Below are 18,809 nucleotides of genomic sequence, written 5' to 3'. Positions count from 1 at the left end.
ATTATACAGATGGTTCTGGCCTGTGATTCTGTGTAAGTGGTCAAACATTGGGGTTGCCTTCTTATTGGATGTCACTTGTATCCCGCTAGTGATTGAAGAAAAGTGTTACATAGCTAGAGCAGACTTGGGCGCCTATACAGTTATTGCTGTTAGCCGTGAACGCCATCTTGGATCTAGATGGTTTTTAAACGGGGAAAACAGGAAAAGGGACAGGAAAATAGATACTTTCGTTCTTATTTAGTAATTTCCCCCACTGGCTGATGATGAAGAAACACGAGTCATGACGTCGCCTCTTTATTTGCTGATATAGTTCAAATCGGTAAATCTGAGAGGAAATAGGATTGTGGACTGAGGAAATTTCCGCAGTTTACTGTAACTTGGTTTGTTTATGTTATTCAACCCGGACATGGACTCTTCTAACCCAGGTACAGTAAAGTTTTAAGCTTGTGGGAATAAGTTCAAATGTTACATGTGATAATGCAGATGGAAAATTGGCGATCCATGGCCCTTTGATCGAATCTGTCACTTTCTCCCGATTGCGTCTGATGACAGCATTATGGAGCTAGATAGCTCAGCTGGGGCTAAGCTAACTGGCCAGCGAAAGCAAGCTAACTGGATATTTGACTTGAATAATTTAACTAGCGAGCTACTTAGCTAGCTATTGATGTTTCTGTCTTTCTTGCAAAATCGTAGTTAGCAAGTTAGCTACCAACCTTGGCAAATAGCATGTCTTACATTTAGCTGGCATGACCTGAGGTTAATGTTGCCAACTCGCCATGTCAGCTTAGCTAGTTATCATTTTTAGCTAGCTTGCTAGGTGACAGACGTGCGTAGGTTATGCTCAGATAAGTTAGCTAGTTAACTAGCTAGCTAGTTTGTGTCGATATTTCATCAAAACACGTGTTATTTTGAACGAAGGATTAGCTTTTTTGGCCAGCTAACAGTTAGGTTGTTCAGCTTGGCATAGCTAGCGAGTTAGTTGTAGCTACAGTATTTGTTAGCTAGCTAGCTTTGTGGCTAGGTAAGTTAACGCATAGCCAGTGTCATTACCAGAGAGGCAATAGCTAGCTCGCTATACTCACAACTGCAGTGGTCACACGCTCTGGCGTGGAGAGGTGCATGGTTCAATCCAGCATTCACACGCCTTCATTTTATTCGTCTAATCAATTCTTACGATTTGTTGATTAACGTTAGTTGACCCAGGTGTGTTACTACATGGCTGTCTGGAACAACATATGTCCCGTTAGATATGTTTATGGCTAAATCAATTAAACAAACAGTTGTGTTACTGAAGTGGATACACATGTAGCATCGTGTAACGTTACGTTGCATAATTTGTGTGTTTGTGTGTGTGGCAGACATACCAGATGATTCTCTGGGTTTGGGAGCCGGTGGGGCCCAGGCAAGCAGCAGTGCTGTTGTGCCAAAAGGGTCCAATAAGAGGCGAGCTGCGTGAGTATAGTATACAATGCCAATGAATCAGTCAATCACTATGTCACATAACTTTAACAGACAGCACAGGGTAGAAGTTGTCCATAGGTGCAGAATCAGAATCACACCGATAAGTTGTTGATCCATTCTTTGGTGTTAACTTTACAAACATGAATTCTGTCTACTTCCTCACAGGCCAGACTTCGATGATGATGATGATGATGATGGAAGCAAGCTCTTCAGGTAGGACTGACACCTGTCTCTCGCTCTTTCTTGCTCTCTCATCGCTCTCCCTCTCTATTTGATCTGACTGTATTGTGTTGGTTGTTTTGATGACAGATCTTCTTCTCTGTCTTTGACCAGGTGTGATGACGACGGAGGAGGAGGAGACAAAGAGCGATTTGCCAGGTAGAATAAGGAGGTTGTTGGTGCGTGTTTGTGCGTGTGTATAATACAGATATTCTGCATGCACACATCCCGAGCCACCAGAATCCCTATCACACCACTGTGATTCTTGTCACTACTACAAACCCCTGAGCTCAGGGACACCTGTTCACTCCTATCAATCCCTTTCTTCTGAGCACAACCCCTTTCTCTCCCTCCTTCCCTCTCTGCTTCTCTCTCTCTCAGGATCTTGAAGTCTTTTTCTTTCAGCACTTCCTCTCCTCTATCACTCCGTCTCGCTTTGAAAGACCAGGTTCTCTCTATCTCGATCTCTACATTTATCTATCCTATTGATGGATCATTCACTCCTTGTTATATTTATCAATCCATGCTTGTTCCACCTACCTCATGCTAATCTGAAAATATAATTTGGTTACGCCAACACTAAACTCTACTCCATGTTATCCACCTACCTGCCCATCTCTTCCCATTTATATCCCTCCCTCTTTCTCTCCTCCCCCGTCCCTCCTCTACCTCTTCCTCTCTGCCCTTCCTATTTCTCCCCATCTCTACCCCATCCCTGTCCCTCCTCCTACTCCATGTCTGTCGCTCCTCCCCCTGCTCTCCCATCTCTACCCCATCTCTGTCCTTCCTACTCTCCTCTCTTCCTCTCCTCCCTCATTCCCTCGCTCCAGGGAGAACCACAGTGAGATTGAGCGGCGGCGGAGGAACAAGATGACTGCTTACATCACAGAGCTGTCGGACATGGTTCCCACCTGTAACGCGTTGGCACGGAAACCAGATAAGCTGACCATCCTGCGCATGGCCGTGTCCCACATGAAGTCTCTGAGAGGGAGCGGCAACACTGCAGCAGACGGGACATACAAACCATCCTTCCTCACCGACCAGGTTAGAGAAAGAGAGGGAGGACGGAAAGGGGGGAGAGGGGACTGAGGGATGAAAAAGGAAAAATGTTATCATATGTGTTTGTTGCACAATAATAACTGAGTGTATCTTCCATGTCATCTCTCCTCCATCGTTCTCTCTTTCCTCTACCTCTCCTTTCCTCTCTCTCTCCCCCATCCCTCTCTTTGTAGGAGCTGAAACACCTGATCCTGGAAGCTGCTGATGGCTTCCTGTTTGTGGTGTCGTGTGAGAGTGGACGGGTTGTCTACGTGTCAGACTCCCTGACTCCTGTTCTTAACCAATCACAGTCCAACTGGCTAGGCTCCTCACTCTACGACCAGCTCCACCCGGACGACGGAGACAAACTACGAGAGCAGCTCTCTACTGCAGAGAATAACAATACAGGTACACACAGGTGGTACAGATGAACTACAGGAGCAGCTCTGTACTACAGAGAGTTATAATACAGGTGGTACAGATGAACTACAGGAGCAGCTCTGTACTACAGAGAGTTATAATACAGGTGGTACAGATGAACTACAGGAGCAGCTCTGTACTACAGAGAGTTATAATACAGGTGGTACAGATGAACTACAGGAGCAGCTCTGTACTACAGAGAGTTATAATACAGGTGGTACAGATGAACTACAGGAGCAGCTGTCTACTGCATAGAGTTAAAATACAGGTAGGAGACACACACAACACTAATGACTGTGAGTAACGACCCTTCTCTCTTTCTCAGGGAGGATGTTAGACCTGAAGACAGGAACAGTTAAGAAGGAGGGACAGCAGTCCTCTGTCAGGATGTGTATGGGAGCCAGACGATCCTTCATATGTAGGATGAGGTGTGTGTGATGAGCTTGAATGTGTATATGGCTGTATGCACCTGTGTTGGGAGTGTGTATTCTGAAATGTGTGTGTTTGTAGATGTGGTTCGTGTCCAGTGGAGCCCATGTCTATGAACAGATTGAATTTCCTGCGGAGCAGGAACAGGTGAGATAATTCTTATATATTTTACTGTAAAAAGTGCAAGTATTCAGACCCCTTGACTTTTTCCACATTTTGTTATGTTACATCCTTGTTTTAAAATGTATTAAATACACATTTTTCCTCATCAATCTACACACAATACCATAATGACAAATCAAAAACAGGTTTTTATACATTTTTGCACATTAATTAAAATAAAAAACAGAAATACCTTATTTACATAAGTATTCAGACCCTTTGTTATGAGACTCGAAATTGAGCTCAGGTTCATCCTGTTTCCATTGATCATCCTTGAGATGTTTCTGCAACTTGATTGGAGTCCATCTGTGGTAAATTCAGTTGATTGGACATGATTTGGAAAGGCACACACCTGTCTATAAAAGGTCCCACAGTTGACAGTGCATGTCAGAACAAAATTCAAGCCACGTTGAAGAAATTTTCTATAGAGCTCAGAGACAGGATTGTGTCGAGGTACCAGAGACAGATCTGGGGAAAGGTACCAACATATATCTGCAGCATTGAAGTTCCACAAGAGCACAGTGGCCTCCATCATTCTTGAATGGAAGAAGTTTGGAACCACCAAGACACTTCCTAGAGCTGGCTGCCCAGACAAACTGAGCAATCAGGGGAGAAGGACCTTTGTCAGGGAGGTGACGAAGAACCCAACGGTCACTCTGATAGAGCTCCAGAGTTCATCTTTGGAAATGGGAGAACCTTCCAGAAGGACAACCATCTCTGCAGAACTCCACCAATCAGTCCTTTATGGTAGAGTGGCCAGACAGAAGCCACTCCTCAGTATAAGGCTCATGACCGCATGCTTGGAATTTGCCAAAAGGCATTTAAATGACTCTCAGACAATGAGAAACAAGATTGTCTGGTTTGATGAAACCAAGATTGAACTTTTTGGTTTGAATGCCAAGCGTCACATCTGGAGGAAACCTGTTATCATCCCTACGGTGAAGCATGGTGGTGGCAGCATACAAAAACACATGTTTTTCAACGGCTACGAGACTAGTCAGGATCGAGGCAAAGATGAACGGCGCAAAGTACAGAGAGATCCTTGATGAAAACCTGCTCCAGAGAGCTCAGACTGCGGCGAAGGTTCACTTTCCAACAGGATGACGACCCTAAGCACACGGCCAAGACAACGCGCAGGATTGGCTTCGAGACACGTTTCTGAATGTCCTTGAGTGGCCCAGCCAGAGCCCGGACTTGAACCCGATCGAACATCTTTGGAGAAACATGAAAAGAGCTGGTCAGCGACGCTCCCCATCCAACCTGATAGGGTTTGAGACGATTTGCAGAGAAGAATGGGAGAATCTCCCCTCATACAGGTGTGCCAAGCTTGTAAAGAAGACTCTGGGCTCGAATTGCTGCCAAAGGTGCTTCAACAACTGAGTAAATGGTCTGATTGCTTATGTAAATGTCATATTTCAGTTTTTTTTAAATAAATTTGCAAACATTTCTGAAAACCTGTTTTTGCTTTGTCATTGTGGGATATTGTGTGTCGATTGATGAGGGAAAAGGCTTTAACATAATAAAATGTGGAAAAAGTCAAGATGTCTGAATACTTTCCCGAATGCAATGTATAGTGAACTATGCCTTGACTGGTAGTGCTCTTCCCTGTAGGAATGGTCTGGGTCCACCCAAGGATGGGGAGCCTCAGTATGTGGTGGTCCACTGCACTGGATACATCAAGTCCTGGCCCCCCACAGGTAACTAACTAACTAACTAACCTATGGCTTAGCTCTTATATCAAATCAAATTTTATTGGTCACATACACATGGTTAGCAGATGTTATTATGAGTGTAGCGAAATGCTTGTGCTTCTAGTTCCGACAGTGCAGCAATATCTAACAAGTAATCTAACAATTCCCCAACAACTACCTAATACACACAATCTTAAGGGGTAAATGAGAATATGTACATATAATTATATGGATGAGCGATGGCCGAACGGCATAGGCAAGGTGCAATAGATGGTATAAAATACAGTATATACATATGAGATGAGTAATGTAAGATATGTAAACATTATTTAAGTGACATTATTTAAAGTGGCATTGTTTAAAGTGACTAGTGATCCATTTATTAAAGTGGCCAGTGATTGGGTCTCAATGTAGGCAGCAGCCTCTCTGAGTTAGTGATTGCTGTTTAGCAGTCTGATGGCCTTGAGATAGAAGCTGTTTTTTAGTCTCTCGGTCCCAGCTTTGATGCACCTGTACTGACCTCGCCTTCTGGATGGTAGCGGGGTTAACAGGCCGTGGCTCGGGTGGTTGATGTACTTGATGATCTTTTTGGCCTTCCTGTGACATCGTGTGCTGTAGGTGTCATGGAGGGCAGGTAGTTTGCCACGGGTGATGCGTTGTGCAGACCGCACCACCCTCTGGAGAGCCTTGCGGTTTAGGGTGGTGCAGTTGCCGTATAAGGCTGTGATACAGCCCGACAGGATGCTCTCGATTGTGCATCTGTAAAAGTTTGTCAGGGTTTTGGGTGACAAGCCAAGTTTCTTCAGCCTCCTGAGGTTGAAGAGGCACTGTTGCGCCTTCTTCACCACACTGTATGTGTGGGTGGACCATTTCAGTTTGTCTGTGACGTGTACGCCGAGGAACTTAAAACTTCTCCACTACTGTCCCTTCGATGTGGATAGGGTAGTGCTCCCTCTGCTGTTTCCCGAAGTCCACGATCATCTCCTTTGTTTTGTTGACGTTGAGTGAGAGGTTATTTTCCTGACACCACACTCCGAGTGCCCTTACCTCCCCCCTGTAGGCTGCCTTGTCGTTGTTGGTAATCAAGCCCACTACTGTTGTGTCGTCTGCAAACTTGATAATTGAGTTGGAGGCCTGCATGGCCATGCAGTCATGGGTGAACAGGGAGTACAGGAGAGGGCTCAGAACGCACCCTTGTTGGGCCCCAGTGTTGAGGGTCAGCGAAGTGGATATGTTGTTTCCTACCTTCACCACCTGGGGGCGGCCCGTCAGAATGTTCAGGACCCAATTGCACAGGGCCGGGTTGAGACCCAAGGCCTCAAGCTTAATTATGAGCTTGGAGTGTACTATGGTGTTGAATGCTGAGCTGTAGTCAATGAACAGCATTCTTACATATGTATTCCTCGTGGGGCAGTGTGCAGTTTGATAGCGATTGCATCGTCTGTGGACCTGTTGGGGCGGTATGCAAACTGAAGTTGGTCTAGGGTGGCTGGTAAGGTGGAGGTGATATGATCCTTGACTAGTCTCTCAAAGCACTTCATGATGACAGAAGTGAGTGCTACGGGACGGTAGTCATTTAGTTCAGTTATCTTTGCCTTCTTGGGTACAGGAACAATGGTGGCTATCTTGAAGCGAGGACAGCAGACTGGGATAGGGAGCAATTGAATATGTCTGTAAACACACAAATCAAATCAAATGTATTTATATAGCCCTTCTTACATCAGCTGATATATCAAAGTGCTGTACAGAAACCCAGCCTAAAACCTCAAACAGCAAGCAATGCAGATGTAGAAGCACGGTGGCTAGGAAAAACTCCCAAGAAAGGCCAAAACCTAGGAAGAAACCTAGAGAGGAACCAGGCTATGAGGGGTGGCCAGTCCTCTTCTGGCTGTGCCGGGTGGGGATTATAACAGAACATGGCCAAGATGTTCAAATGTTCATAAATGACCAGCATGGTCAAATAATAATAATCACAGTGGTTGTCGAGGGTGCAACAAGTCAGCACCTCAGGAGTAAATGTCAGTTGGCTTTTCATAGCCGATCATTGAGACTATCTCTACCGCTCCTGCTGTCTTTAGAGAGTTGAAAACAGCAGGTCTGGGACAGGTAGCACGTCCGGTGAACAGGTCAACAGGTCAGCCAGCTGGTCTGCGCGTGCTCTGAGGACGCGGCTAGGGATGCTATCTGGGCCAGCAGCCTTCCAAGAGTTAACACATTTAAATGTTTTACTCACGTCGGCCACGGAGAAGGAGAGGGGGTGGCACAGTCCTTGTTAGCGGGCCGCGACAGTGGCACTGTATTATCCTCAAAGCGGGCAAAGAAGGTGTTTCGTTTGTCTGGAAGCAAGATGTCGGTGTCCGTGACGTGGCTGGTTTTCTTTTTGTAGTCCGTGAAATCCTGTAGACCCTGACACATACGTCTGGTGTCTGAGCCGTTTAATTGCGACTCCACTTTCCCGGCATATATCCAATGTATACACTACTGCTGCATACTGAGTCCTATGTGTGTGTGTGTTTGCGTGCGCGCATTTCAGGGGTGAATTTAACAGATGAGGAAGCAGACAATATTCAGGGGAGTCGCTACTGTCTAGTCGCCATCGGTAGACTTCAGGTAAGATGGGACAACTTAATGTCCAATGTTTGGATGGGCTCATGGAACCACCATCTTGCAGACGCTTGTTCTCCCCTTGTTGTCTAGGTGACCTCTTGCCCGAGCGACACAGACATAAACAGCATCAGCGTTCCGGTGGAGTTCATCTCTCGTCACAACTGCCAGGGCCTCTTTACCTTCGTAGACCACCGCTGCATGGCCACAGTGGGCTACCAGCCTCAGGTAGGCCTCACTCACAGCCTGGGGCTAGAGTAGGACAAACACCCAGCATCGCATTTCATAGTGTATCAGAATACAGAATGTGTTTAAACTGTGTATCAGGTTACAGTATGTGTTTAAACTGTGTGTCAGGATACAGAATGTGTTTAAACTGTGTATCAGGATACAGAATGTGTTTAAACTGTATCAGGATACAGAATGTGTTTAAACTGTGTATCAGGATACAGAATGTGTTTAAACTGTGTATCAGGATACAGAATGTGTTTAAACTGTGTGTCAGGATACAGAATGTATTTAAACTGTGTGTCAGGATACAGAATGTGTTTAAACTGTGTATCAGGATACAGAATGTGTTTAAACTGTGTATCAGGATACAGAATGTGTTTAAACTGTATCAGGATACAGAATGTGTTTAAACTGTGTGTCAGGATACAGAATGTGTTTAAACTGTATCAGGATACAGAATGTGTTTAAACTGTGTATCAGGATACAGAATGTGTTTAAACTGTGTGTCAGGATACAGAATGTGTTTAAACTGTGTGTCAGGATACAGAATGTGTTTAAACTGTGTATCAGGATACAGAATGTGTTTAAACTGTGTATCAGGATACAGAATGTGTTTAAACTGTATCAGGATACAGAATGTGTTTAAACTGTGTATCAGGATACAGAATGTGTTTAAACTGTGTGTCAGGATACAGAATGTATTTAAACTGTGTGTCAGGATACAGAATGTATTTAAACTGTGTGTCAGGATACAGTATGTGTTTAAACTGTGTGTCAGGATACAGTATGTGTTTAAACTGTGTATCAGGATACAGTATGTGTTTAAACTGTGTGTCAGGATACAGTATGTGTTTAAACTGTGTGTCAGGATACAGAATGTGTTTAAACTGTGTGTCAGGATACAGGATGTATTTAAACTGTGTGTCAGGATACAGTATGTGTTTAAACTGTGTGTCAGGATACAGTATGTGTTTAAACTGTGTATCAGGTTACAGTATGTGTTTAAACTGTGTTTCAGGTTACAGTTTGTGTTTAAACTGTGTATCAGGTTACAGTATGTGTTTAAACTGTGTGACAGCTGTAAGCTTGATCTAACTTTTTCTGTGTTGTGTGTGTTGGCGCCTGTGTGTGTGTGTTTGCCAGGAACTGCTGGGTAAGAACGTCTTGGAGCTGGCCCACCCTGAGGACCAGGGTCTGCTGAGAGACAGCTTCCAGCAGGTGGTCAAGCTGAAGGGTCAGGTGCTGTCCGTCATGTTCCGCTTCCTGTCCAAGACCAGAGACTGGCTCTGGATCAGGACCAGCTCCTTCACCTTCCAGAACCCCTTCTCTGAGGAGATAGAGTACATCATCTGTACCAACGCCAACGTCAAGTACGTGCTGTATACACACACACACACACACATCATCTGTACCAACGCCAACGTCAAGTACCTGCTGTATACACACACACACACACACACATCATCTGTACCAACGCCAACGTCAAGTACGTGCTGTATACACACACAGACACACACCATCTGTACCAACTTCAAGTACCTGCTGTATATACACACAGACACACACCATCTGTACCAACTTCAAGTACCTGCTGTATACACACACAGACACACACCATCTGTACCAACTTCAAGTACCTGCTGTATATACACACAGACACACACCATCTGTACCAACTTCAAGTACCTGCTGTATACACACACAGACACACACCATCTGTACCAACATCAAGTACCTGCTGTATACACACACAGACACACATCATCTGTACCAACGCCAACTTCAAGTACCTGCTGTATACACACACAGACACACACCATCTCTACCAACGCCAACGTCAAGTACCTGCTGTATACACACACAGACACACACCATCTGTACCAACGTCAAGTACCTGCTGTATATACACACAGACACACACCATCTGTACCAACGCCAACGTCAAGTACCTGCTGTATACACACACAGACACACATCATCTGTACCAACATCAAGTACCTGCTGTATATACACACAGACACACACCATCTGTACCAACGTCAAGTACCTGCTGTATATACACACAGACACACACCATCTGTACCAACGCCAACGTCAAGTACCTGCTGTATACACACACAGACACACATCATCTGTACCAACGCCAACGTCAAGTACCTGCTGTATACACACACAGACACACACCATCTGTACCAACGCCAACGTCAAGTACCTGCTGTATACACACACAGACACATACCATCTGTACCAACGCCAACGTCAAGTACCTGCTGTATACACACACAGACACACATCATCTGTACCAACATCAAGTACCTGCTGTATACACACACACACACATCATCTGTACCAACGTCAAGTACCTGCTGTATACACACACAGACACACATCATCTGTACCAACGCCAACTTCAAGTACCTGCTGTATACACACACAGACACACATCATCTGTACCAACATCAAGTACCTGCTGTATACACACACACACACATCATCTGTACCAACGTCAAGTACCTGCTGTATACACACACAGACACACATCATCTGTACCAACGCCAACTTCAAGTACCTGCTGTATACACACACAGACACACATCATCTGTACCAACTTCAAGTACCTGCTGTACACACAGACACACATCATCTGTACCAACGCCAACTTCAAGTACCTGCTGTATATACACACAGACACACATCATCTGTACCAACGCCAACGTCAAGTACCTGCTGTATACACACACAGACACACATAATCTGTACCAACGCCAACTTCAAGTACCTGCTGTATACACACACAGACACACACCATCTGTACCAACTTCAAGTACCTGCTGTATACACACACAGACACACACCATCTGTACCAACTTCAAGTACCTGCTGTATACACACACAGACACACACCATCTGTACCAACTTCAAGTACCTGCTGTATACACACACAGACACACACCATCTGTACCAACTTCAAGTACCTGCTGTATACACACACAGACACACATCATCTGTACCAACATCAAGTACCTGCTGTATACACACACAGACACACATCATCTGTACCAACATCAAGTACCTGCTGTATACACACACAGACACACATCATCTGTACCAACGTCAAGTACCTGCTGTATACACACACAGACACACACCATCTGTACCAACGCCAACTTCAAGTACCTGCTGTATATACACACAGACACACACCATCTGTACCAACTTCAAGTACCTGCTGTATACACACAAAGACACACATCATCTGTACCAACTTCAAGTACCTGCTGTATATACACACAGACACACACCATCTGTACCAACGCCAACTTCAAGTACCTGCTGTATATACACACAGACACACATCATCTGTACCAACTTCAAGTACCTGCTGTATATACACACAGACACACACCATCTGTACCAACGCCAACTTCAAGTACCTGCTGTATATACACACAGAACCACATCATCTGCACCAACACCATGTAGGTACACACACACACACACACACACACACATATTATCTGCACCAACGCAAGTCACCTGAGTGTGAGACGCCTACAACACATAGACACCACAACTCTCTTCCACCTCAACATCTGAACATCTCCACTGTCTGACCAATCTGTTGAGCCACCTTAGGAAATGTGATGTCATCTCTTCCAGGATGTGTGTTTGTCAGTATGTTCACCTCCCCTCCATATCTTTCTCTCCCTTTCCTCCTCACCCCTTGTTTTTGTTGTGGGCCAGTAGAACCTCAACTCAGGACACCCTCACCCCCCTCTCGTCCTCGGGGGTGTCTTTGCCCCCCTCGCTGGGGGAGAGCAGTCCTAACTTCCCCCCTGTGTCCCACAGCCCAGGGCAGGTGGCTGCCAGGTGAGACCCCCTCAACCCCCCCTCTGGCATGGGTCAGCTGGGGCTGCTGCTGCTTCACTGGAGACTACAACTCTATTTCTCTCTTGTTCCCTTTATGTTCCTGTTCTCTCTGGTCCAGAGTTCACCCCTTGGTAAGGGCTGTGGATTGTTACTTGATTTGACCGGGCCTTTCTGTTTTTGGGTGATTCCCTCGTCCCTCTCCCTCCTCAACAGCACTAAGATATTCATCATGACCAAGGTGTTGGTAACAATCCCCCTCCCCTCTCCTCTTTTCTTCTTGGTTACCATAGTGACTGGTGGTGGGGCAAGTGCTGTTGGTCAGCAGGTGTTTTGGTTTCCCGAACAGCGGTGGAGGGCCTTGACGAAAATTATATTTTCTGTTGTCACTGCTAACACTCTTTTTTTCTCTCTAACACTCCCTCTTTTCTCCCTTTACCACTCTCTACCACTCCCTCTTTTCTCCCTTTACCACTCTCTACCACTCCCTCTCTTTTCTCCCTTTACCACTCTCTACCACTCCCTCTCTCTTCTCCCTTTACCACTCTCTACCACTCCCTCTCTTTTCTCCCTTTACCACTCTCTACCACTCCCTCTTTTCTCCCTTTACCACTCTCTACCACTCCCTCTCTTTTCTCCCTTTACCACTCTCTACCACTCCCTCTCTTTTCTCCCTTTACCACTCCCTATTTTCTCCCTTTACCACTCTCTACCACTCCCTCTCTTTTCTCCCTTTACCACTCTCTACCACTCCCTCTCTTTTCTACCTCTACCACTCCCTCTATTTTCTCCCTTTACCACTCTCTACAACTCCCTCTCTTTTCTCCCTTTACCACTCTCTACCACTCCCTCTTTTCTCCCTTTACCACTCTCTACAACTCCCTCTCTTTTCTACCTCTACCACTCTCTACCACTCCCTCTCTTTTCTCCCTTTACCACTCTCTACCACTCCCTCTCTTTTCTCCCTTTACCACTCTCTACCACTCCCTCTATTTTCTCCCTTTACCACTCTCTACAACTCCCTCTCTTTTCTCCCTTTACCACTCTCTACCACTCCCTCTCTTTTCTTCCTTTACCACTCTCTACCACTCCCTCTCTTTTCTCCCTTTACCACTCTCTACCACTCCCTCTCTTTTCTACCTCTACCACTCTCTACCACTCCCTCTCTTTTCTCCATTTACCACTCTCTACCACTCCCTCTCTTTTCTCCCTTTACCACTCCCTCTTTTCTCCCTTTACCACTCTCTACCACTCCCTCTCTTTTCTCCCTTTACCACTCTCTACCACTCCCTCTCTTTTCTACCTCTACCACTCTCTACCACTCCCTCTCTTTTCTCCCTCTCTTTTGTCTCTCTCCCTTTCCCCCCCTTTCCAGGCAGTTGCAGCAGCAGCAGCAAGCAGAGTTGGGGGGAGGAGGGAGAGATGGTCTGTACGAGGCAGGACAGGTTATACTTCCACAGGTAAGACTAGCACTGACTAAAACACACACCTAACTGGGGCCTTAAAACCCCACAACATGCCCTCCACCCAGCGGCGCTGCACTGCTGCTTGATCCTGTGCTTATCTCAACTGTATGTGTGATGTCTTGGGTGCGAGACCGTTCTATTGTTCGCTGTAACATGGACAATGAAGTTGTATTGTTGTACCTACCTCCAAGCCTTTAGTGAGTATTGACCGCTGGTTGACCGTTGTCCATGTCAGATGCCTGTCCAGGCCGTGACCGCAGCTGGAACTGACCACAGTAAGACCATGGACAAGGCAGAGATGCACCCCTCCTTGTACCCCAACCCAGACCAGGCCAAGTTCCTGCCCTCCACCTCTGCCCCCGGAGTACCCATCTACCCTCAGGACAACAACAACTACACCACTGCCAACCGCTCCAACGACACATACAGCAGGTATGACCACTAGCCTCTGTTGTACTGTTTTAAACTGATCTAAGGGCAATGTATACTGAATAAGCGATTCTAATTTCCTGTTATGAACTAATTCCAGGTCAGTAGGGATGGCCCCTCAGATGGTGCAGCCATCCCACTCCGCAGGCCAGATGCTGGCTCAGATGTCCCGTCAGAACGGGGCACCCCCCTCCAACAGCAGCCCCCTACAGGGAGGGGCAGCGGTGGGCTGGCCGGGGCCAGCGGCGGGGGCTAGACCACCCTTTAACAACCAGGTGAGACAGCTGGCAGCTGCAGGTAGAAGCTGCAGCCTGAAGTTTAGATCCTCTGTTGTTGCCCAAAGTGCTACAGATGTAGAATCTTAATTTAAGACTTTTCTACAGCAGGAAAATAATCCTGCAGCAACAGGAAATATGAATTATTTTAGGGATTATAATTTTTTGGTGGAAATTCCAAATGTCAGAAGCTTTTTTAAAACCTCAAATACAATATAAGTTTAAAATTGGCTGCATTGCAGGACAGTTTTCCCTGAACAGGGTTATCAAATTTAAATCCTACATCTGTAGCTGGCGTGATGGGGATGAGTGCTCTGAGGTTCTTGCATCTCTGTATCTTAGCGTTGTAAAGGACCTCATCTTTTATCCCCTGTGTAATTTCTGTTTTGAGTATCACACCCAGACAGTTTCAACAGTAAATGCATAACAGAAACCTAGTACGTTCATAAAGTGTGAATAATAACATGGTGGTTTTCACCACCCGCCCAGCAGGTGGCGCCCCAGGCAGGGAAGGCCCTGTCTCCCCAGTTTGCCATGGGGAGTTTTGTGGGGGGCTCTTCCTCCTCATTTGGGGCGATGCCCACCACTGCCGCTCCGACCCCCACCACCGGGGCTAACTACCCAAATATCAACCCCCGCGTCAGACTCAATACCAACGGATATGGTATGTGACCCTGAGAGAGTGTGCGTGTGTGTGTGTCAACAACTACAGTAGAGTGTTTTTATGTGTTTGTGTATGCTGGTGTAGTTAGATACTGACTCGCACATTGTCCTATCTCTGATAGATGGCTTGGGGTCGGGGCAGCAGTTCCCCTCCAGGGCAGCGGAGGCAGTGTGGCCCCAGTGGCAGGGCCAGCAGCAAGCTCAGAACAGCGCAGAGCAGCACCCCCACGCACAGAACAACCAGCCTGACATCTTCCCTGTAAGTCTCTCTCCCTCTACCTATATCAATCTGCCTTTCTCTTCCCATGTCTCCATCTCTCTTTTGTCTTTCTCCTTCTGACTGTACCTTTTGTTATGTGTTGTCATGTTGCTTTGAAGTTAAATCTCTCTCTCTCTCGCTCTCTCTCTCTCTCTCTCTCTAGGATGTTCTCGCCATGCTGGACCAGCCGGCCAACTTCAACAACGATGACTTTGAGATTCCCATCTACCCCTCTTTCGACGAGTGACCCCACATACACTCTTCCACTTACCTCTCTGTCTCTCAAATGTCTCCTCTCTCATTTGGTGCACTTTTGCTCTCTTTCTTCGCCTTTTGTGATCCAAAGAGAGCATGTCTAATTATCGGTCAGATGATTGCACGGCCAGGATGGAGAGAGCGAGTTAATCAGGGAAAAGAAAGAGTGAAATCAAGTATAGGTATGCAAATGCAGGTTCAATAAACACGTGAAAGGGGGGGAGAGAGAGAAGAGATTCAGGGTTCAATGATAGTTGGGCAAATGTAAAATGGCACATCTGTAGCCAGCACTGCCCAAGCTCCACAGCCAGTGGATTAGTTGTAGAGTTGCAACACACAATTCCACCTGAGCATGCACAAGGCCCTGAGGCAAGCACTGCTTCACCAGTAACACACAATCCCACCTGAGCATGCACAAGGCCCTGAGGCAAGCACTGCTTCACCAGTAACACACAATTCCACCTGAGCATGCACAAGGCCCTGAGGCAGGCACTGCTTCACCAGTAGCACACAATTCCACCTGAGCATGCACAAGGCCCTGAGGCAGGCACTGCTTCACCAGTAACACACAATCCCACCTGAGCATGCACAAGGCCCTGAGGCAGGCACTGCTTCACCAGTAGCACACAATTCCACCTGAGCATGCACAAGGCCCTGAGGCAGGCACTGCTTCACCAGTAGCACACAATTCCACCTGAGCATGCACAAGGCCCTGAGGCAGGCACTGCTTCACCAGTAGCACACAATTCCACCTGAGCATGCACAAGGCCCTGAGGCAGGCACTGCTTCACCAGTAACACACAATCCCACCTGAGCATGCACAAGGCCCTGAGGCAGGCACTGCTTCACCAGTAGCACACAATTCCACCTGAGCATGCACAAGGCCCTGAGGCAGGCACTGCTTCACCAGTAGCACACAATTCCACCTGAGCATGCACAAGGCCCTGAGGCAGGCACTGCTTCACCAGTAGCACACAATTCCACCTGAGCATGCACAAGGCCCTGAGGCAGGCACTGCTTCACCAGTAACACACAATCCCACCTGAGCATGCACAAGGCCCTGAGGCAGGCACTGCTTCACCAGTAACACACAAACATGGCCTTTCACTAACAGAGTCAGCTGTGTGTTTAGATCTGTGCTGCTCCACTGGTCTGTACATCATATGGATAGATCAGTCCAATCATTCACTTGAAGTCTCAGGCAATCCAGGTGATCTACAGCTTTGGGGGAATATGTGACAATATATATATGGGAATATTCTGATCGGAAGCCTGTGAATATCCTCTATCTGCTCCCCTCGCTGTTTTAGCTTAGCGACCCGTAGCATGTTCAAAAGGACAGTGTCCTCACGCAGGCTTTTTAAACTTTGTGCAGATTTATACAAACACTGTACAAACACTTTTATATTTGTACACAGTGTACATTGACGATGTCACCTATGAATGTGGTTATGGTGGTTTCAGGTGGAATAGAGGGGGAGAGAAATGTCTATGACTAGTAAAGGGAAGAGGGGGATATGAAACTAGAACCTGATATATACTGGGTATTTGTAGGAATATAAGTCAAGTGTTTATATACAGTTATATGTCTACTGGAGGTGTTTGTATAACTTTATTGATCTCAACCTGAATGCACAGCAATCCCAGGGTCCCTTTCTCACTCGTTTGTATTCCTTCCTCTGTTGCCCAGGGTTACCCAGCACACTCTTCCTCCTCTCACGCTCTTCTTCAATCACCCCCCCAAGTGTGTTTTTTTTCTCTTCTACTTACACTAGGAAAAGGAAAATGAAAACAGACATTGGAAAGCAATAATTTACGAGCAGGAATGATGTTCTTTTTTAAAGCCATTCTTTATTGTTGTCCTACATGTTTTTATCTTGACTATTGTTCTTGAATACGGAAATACACAGGAAATAGTAATGATTTGATTGATTGAAATTTTCCCCAACTGATGTTTTTATTTTCTGGCCTTTTGATTGGCTCTCCCTGTTTTGTAGCCCTCTCCATTGCTACTTCGTGATAGGTTGTTTTTGATGTATATTGATCAGGGCATCTTGTTCAGGACAGAAAGGTCTTGTTTAGAACTGACAAGATTCCTCATTCAATATGACACAGAATCATGCCATGATGTTTGGCCTGAAATTCAAGTCATCCTAATCATGTTCCAAACACATGACCCAATAATCAATAAGCAGTAGATGTTGATTGTGAGTTTGGCAATTAATACACTTTTTATTTTTTTTGCAGTTGATTCAATCGAAGTTCATCCTTATCAAGATAGTTTGACATTCATAAATATGATCTAAATCAAACACAACATTTGTTTTCTGAAATCGGTTGTGATGTTTAGTAAGTCACTATAACACTCTTATACAGGGAATTAAGAATTCTGATTGGGCAACAGAGGGCTGTGAATTTTAAGGTTCTGAAATACAAAAATTGTATTGTGTAGGCCTTTCATTTTTAGTCCGGTAATGTATACATGTCTGTGAGCGTAATTCACAGACATGCCGAAACATGTGAATTGTATGTAAACCCATCATGTGTCAATAGTCACACGATGGAAATGGCAGTTTGATGACTGTTGTCTTGTTATTGTTTTAAACCACTTTGGTTGTTCCCTGTCCAGGTTTTTACAATGATGTGAGCTGCAGTTTATATAGCGCACACAGATACACAAATATAGGAATATATATGTATATGAAATGTTAAACAAGAGAAAGTGAAATGTTTGGTTTTTCTGTTAAATTGTTATATTGTCAAGAAGTTGTGGGTGGATATTTGTTTATTTTAGGGGTCGGGGTACTGTAACATTTGAACTGTTCCTTTTGAGAAATGTGATGATTGTACAGCGTCACTCCTATGTATAAAATGTGTAGGCCTAGTCATCAGACCTGGGTTATAACACTATTTCAGGGATTTCAATTACTTTTCAAAACAAATATTCAGATAACCTTTTATTTGAAAAAACAAGTAATTTAATATTGGATTGTGTTTGAAGTACTCAAATACACTAACTCAAATACACTCCCAGGTATTTAAATAGTATTTCAAAACACTTTCAAATTGTAATGGTCGTCTTGTGGTGAATGAGCGGACCAAGGCGCAGCGGGTGATGAATACATAATGAATTTAATAAAGAAAAGAATAACGATGACGAAGCACACTTTAGAAATTACAAAAGAACAAAACGAACTCAACAGACCTGAACATGAAAACTACATGAAACGAAGAACGCACGAACAGGAAAAACGAATGCACGAACAAGACAGTACCGTGTGGTGCAACAAAACACAGACACAGCGACAATCACCCACAAACAAACAGTGAGAACAGCCTA

General features: G+C 45.5%; 1 protein-coding gene across 6 annotated transcripts; it reads left to right on the top strand.

Annotated features, from left to right (window-relative positions):
• Positions 1-89: 89 nt before the first annotated feature.
• LOC129843455 (aryl hydrocarbon receptor nuclear translocator) lies at positions 90-18,379 on the top strand. Of its 6 annotated transcripts, none has more exons than XM_055912168.1 (19): positions 90-425; positions 1,359-1,452; positions 1,627-1,674; positions 1,795-1,839; positions 2,511-2,724; positions 2,913-3,126; positions 3,464-3,566; positions 3,649-3,714; positions 5,341-5,426; positions 7,954-8,030; positions 8,118-8,252; positions 9,399-9,625; positions 12,003-12,125; positions 13,498-13,582; positions 13,824-14,020; positions 14,118-14,292; positions 14,785-14,956; positions 15,078-15,214; positions 15,378-18,379. In XM_055912168.1, exons 1-19 carry the CDS (start codon positions 389-391, stop codon positions 15,459-15,461), a joined length of 2,319 nt encoding a protein of 772 aa, XP_055768143.1. In that variant the 5' UTR covers positions 90-388; the 3' UTR covers positions 15,462-18,379. The 6 variants fall into 6 exon arrangements, with proteins under 6 accessions (XP_055768143.1, XP_055768142.1, XP_055768145.1 ...); XM_055912167.1 differs by having other exon boundaries at positions 14,782-14,956; XM_055912170.1 differs by lacking the exon at positions 12,003-12,125 and having other exon boundaries at positions 93-425.
• Positions 18,380-18,809: the final 430 nt, after the last annotated feature.

This window comes from Salvelinus fontinalis, unplaced genomic scaffold, assembly GCF_029448725.1.
Source record: "Salvelinus fontinalis isolate EN_2023a unplaced genomic scaffold, ASM2944872v1 scaffold_0140, whole genome shotgun sequence".
Taxonomy (NCBI): Eukaryota; Metazoa; Chordata; class Actinopteri; order Salmoniformes; family Salmonidae; genus Salvelinus; species Salvelinus fontinalis.
Note: the sequence above shows the minus strand (reverse complement) of the source record. Positions and strands in the feature narration are given on the sequence as shown.

Excerpts from the sequence above, each read along its gene's own strand:
- LOC129843455 (XM_055912167.1), top strand. The coding sequence starts at position 389 with ATGTTATTCAACCCGGACATGGACTCTTCTAACCCAG. Across the intron at positions 8,031-8,117 it reads TCGCCATCGGTAGACTTCAG|GTGACCTCTTGCCCGAGCGA; the intron begins GTAAGATGGGAC and ends CTTGTTGTCTAG. Across the intron at positions 12,126-13,497 it reads CCAGGGCAGGTGGCTGCCAG|GCAGTTGCAGCAGCAGCAGC; the intron begins GTGAGACCCCCT and ends CCCCCTTTCCAG.